This window comes from Hypanus sabinus, chromosome 18, assembly GCF_030144855.1.
Source record: "Hypanus sabinus isolate sHypSab1 chromosome 18, sHypSab1.hap1, whole genome shotgun sequence".
Lineage (NCBI taxonomy): Eukaryota > Metazoa > Chordata > Chondrichthyes > Myliobatiformes > Dasyatidae > Hypanus > Hypanus sabinus.
Window position 1 is genome coordinate 38,987,799 of NC_082723.1, and position 11,845 is coordinate 38,999,643.

The 11,845-nt window shown below is 39.9% G+C and overlaps 1 protein-coding gene across 9 annotated transcripts in view; it reads right to left on the reverse strand.

Annotated features, from left to right (window-relative positions):
* Nucleotides 1–11,845, reverse strand: part of sec16a (SEC16 homolog A, endoplasmic reticulum export factor) — an 82,302-nt gene that overhangs the window by 54,299 nt on the left and 16,158 nt on the right. For all 9 annotated transcript variants that reach the window (XM_059994214.1, XM_059994213.1, XM_059994212.1 and 6 more), the window contains 2 exons: nucleotides 8,476–8,612; nucleotides 6,484–6,581 (listed from right to left, as the gene is read on the reverse strand). In XM_059994214.1, coding sequence (XP_059850197.1) covers nucleotides 6,484–6,581; nucleotides 8,476–8,612 — 235 coding nt within the window. The remainder of the gene's footprint in view (nucleotides 1–6,483; nucleotides 6,582–8,475; nucleotides 8,613–11,845) is intronic.

An 11,845-nucleotide genomic window follows, 5' to 3' on the forward strand; every position in this document is an offset into this window, starting at 1 on the left:
TGTGCACAACTCAGGATGCTGACGGATTGACTGACAGATGATACAGGAAGGTAGTTACACCCAAGGTGCAGGATACAGGTGACTATCGGGAAGGTGAAAGGGGATTGGCAGCCAATGCAGAGTATCCACGGTGTACACTGCTTTGGATACTGCCCAGGGAAGGTGGGGGAATGACTTAGTGGAGGATAGCCACAGCAGTTAGGTTTCTGGCACTGAGTCTGGCCCTGTGGCTCAGAAGAGGAGAAAAAGAGGTGAGTTGTAGTGACAATTTATTATCTAGGGTATAGACAGGAGACTCTGTGGACAAGGAGATTCCTGAAAGGTATGTTGCCTTTATGTGCTAAGGTCATAAGGTCAGGGACATCTCAGATCCACAACATTATTAAGTGGGAGGGTGAGCAGACAGAGGTTGTGGTCAACGTCAGTACCAATGACGTAGGTAGGAACGGTGATGTGGTCCTGCAAAATGAGTTCAGGGAGTTAGGTGCTAAGTTAAAAGACAGGACCTCCAGGGTTGTGATCAAAGAATTGTTACCCATGCCACGTACAAGCAACGCCAGAAATAGGAAGATCATGCAGTTTCACATGTAGCTAACGAGATGGTATAGGAGGTAGGGAGCCTGATTTTTGGATTATCGGGCTTTCTTCCGGGGAAGGTGGGACGTGTACAGGAGGGACTGTCTGCACATGAATTGGAGGAGGACAAGTATCCATGCAGAAAGCGGGATAGGAACCAGAGTGCCAGAGCAGATAGTGGAGCAGTCTTGGGGAAAGATGTTAAGCCTACTCCTACATACAAAAGTCAGAAGTCAAAAGATTGAGCATGGTGGGACTAATACTCAGAGTTGTGATTATTTCAATGCAAGAAATGTTGTAGGAAAGGTGGATGAGCTTAGGATCAGCATGTGAAATTATGACATTTGTAGCCATTAGTGATACTTGGTTGCAGGAGGGGCAGGATTGGCAGCTGAATATTCCAGTGTTCCATTGTTTTAGACATGATAGAGCAGGAGGGATTAAAGGGGCATTATGACTCAGGAAAAATGTCACAGCAGTGTTTAGATAGGGCAGATCGGAAAGCTCATCTGCTGAGGCCATATGGGTGGAACTCATGACAAGGATGACCATGTTAATGTGATATTACTGACTACCCAACAATCTGTAGGATTTAGAGCAGCAAATTTGTATGGAGATTTATAGACTGTTGCAAGAAACAGGGTTGTGTTAATAGATTACTTTAACTTTCCACACATTGGCTGTGTCTCCCATACTGTAAAAAGCTGAAGAGAGTCTGTCAGATGTATTTAGGTAAATTTCAATACATAGCAATGCTAACTGAAGAGAATACAATACTAGAAATCCTATTAGGGATTGAGACAAGGCAGGTGACAGAAGTTTGTGTAGGGGAACACTTTGTATCTAGTGATCACAATGTCATTAATTTCAAGATACTTATGGATAAGCATAGGTCTGGTTCTTAGTATGAGATTCTAAACTGGAGAAAGAATCTGGCAAGTGTGGATTGAGTCAGGGCGTTTTCTGGCAAAGGTGTACTTGGCAAGTGAGGGGCCTTCAAAAGTGAAATTTTGAGAGTATAGAGTTTTGTATGTTCCTGTCAGAATGCAAAGGAAGGATAACAGCTTTAGGGAACCTTGGTTTTTGAGAGATACTGAGGCCCTGGTTAAGAAAAAATGAGGTGTGTAGCAGGAATAGGCAGATAGGATAAATGAAGTACTTGAATATAAAAAATGCAAGAGAACACTCAAGGAGATGAGGAGGGCTAAAAGAGGGCATGAGGTTTTTCCTCGCAGGAGAATCCCAAGGACTTCTACAGACATATTAAGAGCAAAAGGGTAGCAAGGGACAAAATTGGTCCTAGAAAGATCAAAGCAGTAATCTATTCATGGAGCTGAAAGAGATGGGGGAGATCATTTTTTCTTTTTACAATATTTTTATTCAGAAGAAAAAAAAGATTTAGAGTGCAACACATAGATATATCTCAACATAATTTGTGTACATTCATATATTGTAATAAAATTGATCAAAATGTTATAGCATAACACATAAAGGTATACCACCCTGTAATCAAAAATGTAAAGATAAGTCATACATCATAAAAGAAATTTTTTATATAAAAAAAAGTCAACCCCCTACCAACTACCAAAGAAAAAAGCTGATGGATGACAATGGATAATTAGAAAAAATATATATTCACTTAGGAAGAGAAGATAAAAATATACATAAAAGTCTGTGCACTGTTAATCTTTATAAATTGGAAAAGTAATTTAGGGAAGGTCCCCAAATATCATAAAAAGATTGTTTCAAATTTAAGACTGAGCAGCAGATCTTTTCTAAATTTAAATAAGACATAATATCACGTAGCCATTGAAGATGTGTAGGAGGGGTAGACTCCTTCCATTTAAACAAGATTGCTCTTCTTGCTAAAAGAGAGGTAAAAACTAAAACCTGTAGGTTAGGAGTATTTAAAGTTATATCTTCATTTGCAATAATACAAACAAGGCAGTAAGGGGATTAGGGTCAAATTGGACCCTAAAAAGTTGAGAGAAGGTATGAAATACTTCCCGCCAAAACTTTTCAATTTTAGGGCAAAACCAAAACATATGAATTAAAGAGGCATCAGCAGAGTTGCATTTATTACAAAGTGGAGAAACGTTCGGGTAAAAACTGGAGAGCTTCTGTTTAAAAATGTAAGCTCTATGAACCACTTTAAATTGTAGAAGAGAATGACGAGCACAGACAGATGATTTATTAACCCGTATAAGAATTTTATTCCATCTATCATCAGAAATCTGACAATTTAGGTCATCCTCCCAAGCTTTTTTTATTTTATCTAAAAAGTCTTGTCCAGAATCAATCAACAAGTTATAGATACTGGTAATAGAACCATTAACAAAAGGTTTTAAAGTTAAAAGATCATCCAGTAAATTTTTATCAGGACCTATAGGAAAAGTAACTAATTGGAAACGTAGAAAATCTCTAATTTGAAGGTATCTAGAGTGCAAATTTATTTGACAATTGGTCAAATGAGGCAAGAGATCCTGAGATAAACAGGTCCCAAAAACTCTTAATACCTAGTTCATCCCAATCTTTAAAGACTTTATCAGTCATGGAAGGAATAAAAAAAAATTAAGGAGAATGGGAGATTATAATGAGATCTTAAATGGATTTTTTTTTTGTACCTGTATTTACTCAGGAGACTGATCCAGAGTTTATTGAAATCAGGCAAAGCCGCAGTGAGGTCATGGATAACATTTGCTGTTTTGAAGCAAATTAGGGTGGATAAATCCCCAGGGCCTGACAAGGTGTCCCCTCGCACCCTATGGGAGGCTAGGGTCCCAGCAGAGATATTTAAAATGTCCTTACCATGGGTGAGGTGCCAGAAGACTGGAGGAGAGCTAAGTTGTTCTGTTGTTTAAGAAATGCTGTAAGGATCACTAGGAAATTATCATTAGTGGGTAAATTATTGGAAGGTATTCTAAGGGACCAGATATAGAAGGATTTGGGGGACTGTTTGGGGAAAGTCAACACAGCTTTATGCACGGAAGAAAAAAGAACACGAGATAAATCTTCGAGTTTTGGGCAAGTTATAAGGAAAGTTGATGAAGAGAAGGGAGTGGATGTTGTCTACATGGCATTAGCAAGGCCTCTGACAAGGTTATGCGTGGGAGGTTGGTTAAGTCACTTGGCATTCCTGTTGATGTAGTGAACTGGATTAGACATTTGCTCCGCAGGAGAAGCCAGAGAATGGTAGTAGATGGTTGCCCCTCTGACTAGAGGCCTATGACTAATGGTGTGCTACAGGGTGCGTTATTTGTCATCTGTATCAAAGATCTGGATGATAATGTGGTTAACTGGATCAGCAAATTTGCAGATGACACCAAGATTGAGGGTGTATTTGACAGACTATCAAAGCTTGCAGCGGAATCTGGAACAGCTGGAAAATTGGGCTGAAAAATGTCAGATGGAAATTAATGCAGACAAATGTGAGGTGTTACACTTTCAGGAGACAAACCAGGGTGAGCAGTCAGGCACTGAGGAGTGCAGTAGAACAGAGAGATCTGGGAATACAGGTTCATAATTCCTTGAAAGAGGCTTCACAGGTAGATAGGAACTTAAAGAAAGCTTTTGACACTTTGGCCTTCATAAATTAGTATTGAGTGCAGGAGTCAGTATGTTAGGTTGAAGTTGTATAAAACATTGATGAGACCTAATATGGAGTATTGTTTGCAGTTTTTGGTCACCTACCTAGAGGAAAGATGACATTAAGATTGAAAGAGCCTCGAGAAAATTTACAAGGCTGTTACCAGAACTTGAGGACCTGAATTACAGGGAAAGGTTGAACAGGTTAAGACTTTATTCCCTAGAGCACAGGAGATTGAGGGGATATTTGATAGAGGTATACTAAATTATAAGAGGTATAGATAGGGTAAGTGCAAAGAGCCTTTTTTCCATTGAGGTTGGGTGAGATTAGAATTGGAGGTCATGGGTTAAGGGGGAAAAGGTGAAATATTTAAGGGGAACACAAGGGGGGAGCTTCTTTCTTCAGCAGGTTGAGTGTGTGGAAATGCACCAGGTGGTGCATGTGAGCTTGATTTTAACATTTAAGAGAAATCTACATAGGTACATGGATGGGAGGGATATGGAGGACTATGGGACAAGGCAGATTAATAGTTTGGCATAGAGTAGATGGGCCGAAGGGTCAATTTCTGTGTTGTAGTGTTCTAATTCACTAGGTATCATGCAACTTTAATTTGTAAGTTAATTGTTATCAATGGAGTTTGGTTAAATTTAGTCTGAGTGTGAGACGACCGGCTTCTTTTCTTTGTTCATTCTTTTCTCTATTAACACTTAATAAAACGAACATTAAGTTTTTTATGCCACATTCTTGACTTCTGAGGAACCTCTGCATCGCAAAAACACCAGGAATCAACAGTGCCTTGGGCAACCCTACAAAGGAGAGCCTTCTGTTTCACTCAAAAAGGCAATATTAATGAGCTTCCAGTAGAAGTGGTAGAGGCAGGTTCGGTATTGTCATTTTAAGTAAAATTGGATAGGTATATGGACAGGAAAGGAATGGAGGGTTATGGGCTGAGTGTGGGCCAGTGGGACTAGCTGAGAGAGGGCGTTCGGCACAGACTAGGAGGGCCAAGATGGCCTGTTTCCGTGCTGTAATTGTTATATGGCAATAAAATTATTTGTGGACTCAAGAAGAGCAGTATTTGATTCGGTATTATTGGATCAGATGAAATACTTTAAGCTAATGAGATAAATATAAGCATGGAACCAATTCTTCACACAACTTAGCTTTATGCTGCAACATTCTACACTTACACAAAATGTCCCCATTAATTATCAACTAATTTGGATTACAAAATCCTTTTCTGGTTTGGGGTAAAATTGACAACGTCAACATTTAGTAACACAAAGTCAGTATTTATTGCTACTGCTGAGCAAATGCTTTAGAAGGCAAGAGTCAACCACAGTGCCTAATAACCCAGAACCACAAAGAAGTCAAATTCCCTTCACTGACAGAAGTAAAGCTGTTGGATTTTAATGACAACCCCAAAGGTTGTCGGTCACTTTTATAGGTCCCCTGTGACTAGTTTTGTTTATAAAAGAACAAAATATCACACCACCCAACAGGAATTGAATCCATCTCCTTGGGGGGGTGGGGGGGGGGGCGGGTCTAAATGATGGTCCAGAAACGTAACAAAGGACCCATAACTAATAATTAACACAAAAGCAACAAGAGCCTTCATTAGAACAGGAAAGAAATCCTCTTACTTCCTAGTTATGTGATGACATCCGTTCCTGAACCAGAATGTCTAACAAACAGGTCCAGACAGTGTACAGAATTACTCAGCATAAATAGCTAAGGAACAGGCCATTTGGCCCATTGTAACCCTTGTCATTTACACTCCCATCTAGTCTCCTGCCTTCTTGACATCACAATCTACCTCACTGTGGCCTTGGCTGCCTGCACTGCACTCCCTCTGTAACTGTAGCACTTCATTCTGCATTTTTTTATTGTTTTCCCCAGTACTACCTCAATACATTATTCTAACGAAATGATTATTACGGATGGTAGGGAAAACCAAGTTGCTAATATACCTTGCACATGTGAGAATAATAAATCAATTTACCAATTTAGATGGTATTGAAGATGTTCCTCAAAGGCAGTATGAAGTCAGCTGTTAGGTTTCTGACCCTGTGGCTTAGCAGACATCAAATAATTCAAAACACTAGACCTCTCTCAGGGACAGAATCCGGCTGATGATAATATTCCGAAAGGCAGAACAGTAGCTGATGCTCAACCTCTAAATCTAGCTAAATCGCATTTCATGCGCAGACAATGCCAGTTTAAAATACTTTAAAAGGTGTCCACTTTCCACCATTTTACTTCACCAACCATCCAATGAACAATACAAGTCTTCTAATAAAGTAGGAGAGTCCTTTTCTTACCTCTGTACTGATACTGGCTACTATAATAGTCTGCATAGTAACCAGGGTAGCCTTCTCGGCCACCTCTTCCACCATAGGGGTCTTCAGAGAATCCCTGCCTGAGGAGATCAGCAAACAAGGGTAATTATATTAAGAGATTAATTTATCGTGTGGAAAGAACTTCAACTGTCAGAATGCTGAAACATCTCACTCACTGCCACAACATCACACAGATTAACAAATGGTGAACTGTGCAGGGGGTTAAGAGGAATATGAAATTCACTGCATAAACATAAATTGGAAGAAAATTAAAAACAAAGTTAGAAAGTAGTTTTGTGAAAACAAAATCATCAAAAGGTCTGACCCAATACAGTGACATTAAAAGTACCCAAGAGAATAAGTACTAAGGGTGGCATAGATAAATATAGGGAAGGTGGCAACAAGAAATAGCCAGTCATTCTGAGAAATGACCTTCAGCTTGAAATCGTTCCCATTTCTCTTCTCACAAATGCAATTTGTCCTTAGTATTTCCAACTTTTTATTTATGAAGCTTTCTGGCATCTACAGTGTTGATTTTCAAGGATCAATATTCAAGAGTTAACATATTTCAGGAGTGAGGATGACAATTTTGTTTCAGGGAGGAAGAGAAAAGTCAAACAACATAGGGTAGAATAAAATGGGATTAATGTTGGGTAGTTGATGGTCAGCGGAGACAGTGGTCTAAGAGGGTCTGATTCCATACCTTATGCCTCCAAGGTGAAACTCTTAGATCTTTTCAAAGCTTAGACTGGCAAGAAAGTGACCCATTCAAGAAACTTCCCCTAAGTTAGGGTGCCATGGTAGCATAGTGGTTAGTGTTAGAGGTTGAGGGTGGGAAGCTCAATTCTGATGTTGTCTGTAAAGAGTTTCTACATTTCTCCCCATCAGCACATGGCTTTCCTCCAGGTGTTCTGGTTTCCTCCCACATTCCAAAGACATACCGTTTAGTAGATTAACTGGTCATTGTAAATTGTCCTGTGATCAGGCTACGGTTAAATAGGTAGATTGCTGAGCGGTGCAGCTCACTGAGCTGGAAGGGCCTGCTCTGCATTGTATCTCTAAAAAAAATACAATCCTGCTTATGTTCAAACAAAATGCTCAGGGCACTTGCGTGATGAAGCCATGGCAGCTCTACTGCAGCCGAGAAAATCAACTGCAAGCAGAATAGGATTACTGAAACATTCATTTCCATCTTTAACTAACAAATTTTTCAGACTGTGTAGACAGACTTGAAGTCACAGCTAAATATCAACAAGCAAGTGAGAAAGATGAGCCCACCATGTCTCTTCATCATGTCCAAGCCATTCATTCGGTGGCTAGAGATGGAGGTTCAAAGCCCAGAGTGTGATTAAGTAGACACTCTGAACCATCCCAACAGTATGCAGTGTTGCAGTGAGGGGTAACAGAAGTTGCACTTCCAGCTCTGGGTCTATTGAATTACTTGTATTAACATTGACAGGGATTCTTAATCTCAAAATTTGAAGTTTGAAAAGGGAAGCTCCAGGAAGGAAAGCCATGATACAATTAGAATCAGAGGCAACTGCATGCAGGGCTAGTGTGTAATGCACTTTTTAAAACATTCAGAAAGCATAACCATTGCAGAGGCAAGCATTTGCATTTGCTTAATTAACCTCAAGATGGTGTTCAGTTGCCCTCCTGAATCATTGCAGTTTAAGTTGGAGGTACTGTCACAAAGCAGTCAGAGAGGGAATGCTAGTAGTTGGAGGGAGCAATAATGACTGAATGTGTTCAGAGACTCTAGCAGTGGGCTCAGTTACTATGGCCAACATAGATCAATTAACTGTTTGATACCTTTCAGGAGAGAACAGCTCTAGTTTATGGGGAGGGGCAAAACAAGCAAATTAAAAACTGAAAAGAATTTTTGACTTAACTAATTGATGCATCCACTGAAAAGCTATCACAAGAAACTCCAAGAAGTGGGAATAATAAACATTTATGAAACAATTAACATACCTAGAGGATGGTCTGTCAGAAGACTGACTTGCTCTGGAGCTGGGTCGACTCGTCCTCTCCCTGTCTTGATCCTTGTAACCTACACTATTGGCATCATATCTGGCATACCGGACATTGTAACGCCGGTATGGGTCATCCTGAAGAAATAAGCATGTTAACACCTGGGTCCTGACTACCAAAGGTAGTGCAAGAAAACTATTTTCAACTGGTTGTGTCACCCAGCAAAAACTAATATCAACAAAACAGCTAATCGAGACATCTCTCTGATCTAGTGTAACATTTAACTTATGTCCTCCGTTGTTACCTGTCAATTTTTTTTAAAGTACCATACATGCCCCTGAATTGTAAATGCCTCTTTTTACCTAATCAACTTGAAAATTTAGGAACTCTTCATCCAATACCTACCTTCTCTCCCATCCTGAAGGCCATAACTTCTGGTGAAGGGGACAAACAACATGGTCAAATATGGCTGTTGGAAGTGTTACCCAGCCCATAACCAAAAACAGAAGCAGGAATCCAGCCAAAATATTCATTCTTTCATATCAACAGGCCAATTCGAGGTGCTTGACCATTGAAACTGAGACAAACTGATTCTGAACACACTAGGGATTGAAAATGGGACTGTCCTTGGCGCATGCAGTTTAGATGCACAATCATTTCATTAATATATTAAAACCATAAGACATAGCAGCAGAATTAGGCCATTTGGCCCATTGTGCCTGCTCTCCATTCCATCATGACTGATTTATTATCCTTCTCAACCCCATTCTTCTGCCTTCCTGTAACATTTGAAGCCCTTACTAATCAAGAACCTATCAACCTCCACTTTAAGTATACCCAATGACTTGGCCTGTGTCAATGATGTCCACAGCTTCACCACCCTCCAGCTAAAACAATTCCTCCTCACTTCTGTTCTAAAGGGGCATCCTAGTTTGAGGCCATACCTTTTGGTCCTCTCCACTCGATCTAGGCCTTTCGATAATCGTGGGTTTCAATGATATCCCCTCCCCCTTCTAGTTTGTTAACCCTTTCAAGGATCATTCTTGTAAAACACTTCTAAACCCTCTCCAATGTCAGCTTATCATGTCTTAGATATGGGGCCCAGAACTGCTCACAATAATCCAAATGTAGTCCAAACATTACCTTGCAAAGCCTCAGCGTTACATTCTTGCTATTCTAGTCCTCTTAAAATTAATGCTAACATCGCATTTGCCTTCCTTATAACCAACAAGGCATTCAAGTAAACCTTTAAAAAATTCTGCACTAGGACTCCCAAGATCTTTTACACCTCGATTTCTGAATACACTCTCCATTTAGAAAATAGTCAATGTACTTATTCCCTCTACCAAAGTCCATGACCACTCACTTCCCTACACTGCATTCCACCTGCCACTTCTTTGCCTATTTTTCTAATCTGTCCAAGTCCTTCTTAAGACCCACTGCTTCTGATCCCTCCACTTATCTTTGAATCATCTGCAAACTTGGCCACAAAGTCATCAACTTCATCACTAACATAGAATGCGATCGAACACCAACCCTGCAGAATACAACTAATCATTGGCACCAACCAGAAAAGGCTCCTTTTAGTCCTAACACTTCTGTCAGTCAGCCAGCCAATATTCTGTCCATGCTAGTACCTTTGTCATGCCTTTTTATCTTGTTTAGCAGCCTGATATATAGCACCTTGTCAAAGGCATTCTGAAATCCAAGTTAACAACATCCCCTGACTCGCCTCTGTCTATCCTGCCATCATCTTGGAGATCCTCAGAATCTAGTTAATCTCAACTGACAAAAAAATACATGGACGTTTGCTGAAGTATGCAAAACTGAAAACCGTTCTATTGGAATTACTGAATAACCAGATTAAGAGGATCAAATATCTTATTCTTGAAGTCAGCCACACGATTAATGATTTAGTGAAACTACAGAAAAAAAGGAAGCCAGGGTAAACCAGCCTTTCGGCTTGGAGATTGCAAAATGTTCTCTGGGCAGAAGAAACATTCTTGGAGGACAATATTGAGGATTTGAAAAATAATGGGAGTTACTACCTATGGTCATATTGATTATTCAGAATTGAGACACAATTAGAGAGCTATTAATGACCTAGTAAAGGGAACGGCTGCTGCTGCTCAGTATTAAGGCTAGAGTTCCTTACAAAGCTAACAGGTATTGACCACTGACACACAAATTATGTGCAAGGTGTTAAGTACTGAATAGACTGGATTATACAGAGGTTAGGATTTCTGCACTCCGTTAGCTCAAACTGATTCATGTTGAGTGTAAAATGAACAATTTTAACAATTGAATCAGCACTTTAGTCATAGCTTACAATGGTTGTCTTGCTGTTCCCACTCACACCCTCCACCAAAAACATAGTAGCTGCCACTTGGATGTCAACAATCTTACAACCTGCAACCTCTGTTAGAATGTTTATTCAAAGAAATTTTCTCCAATGAAATAAATCCAAAGCCAAACCACTTTTTCAAGCTACAAAACTGTCTTCCTCTTTCTAATATCTGGAACTCAGCTGGACTCTTCTCAGCCTTGTCATATTTGATCCCAAGATGAACTTCAGACCACATTAGCACAAAATATTCTTATTTCTACTTCTGTCAATTCTTCCTCACCACAGCTCCTGTTATTGCAATCCTTGTTCAAATGAATTACTCCAGAGTCCATGCCAACTTACTTCATTCTACCTGTAAGGGTCACTCAAAGTCATACTGGCCCTTTATTCAACCTTACACTGGCTCCCAGCAAAGCATCAACTCAATTTTTGAATTTCTTATTTGTATTTCCAAATGCTCCAGAGATCTATCCGTCCACAGGATCCGTACATCTCCAATTCCGGTTTTCATTATCTTGACAACACTTCCCTAGCAATATTATCTCTTTTTATCACCAATGTACTGAGTTTCAAGAATCCCACGGAAGTGTGAAGTATTTCCATCAGTTGTGCTTTTTGAGCCAGCATCAACACTTCCAGTAATCAAACCCTCAAAGAGTCTTAACCACAGATTTGATACTGAGGTATGTTCCCACTCCCAAAGAAACAACAATCAGAGATTTTAGTAATGTCCCTTGACATTATCACATTCGTCTCTAGCTTTGTCACTAGATCAAAACTGCAGAACTTACAAATCAAATAAAGACAGTAGGTCAAGCTCAAGCTCAATCCCATTCTCAGTAAGGACCACACAGAATAGGATCCCTGCAGAACAAGGTGCAGTAGAAACCCCCATATGATGATCCACTCCAAGTATCTCAACTAGTCCAAAGACAAGCCAACTCATTACAGCTTCTACAGATACACTAAAATGCAAGGTGGGTGGGTGTCTTTACAAATCCATCGATTAACGAAACAGCAGTT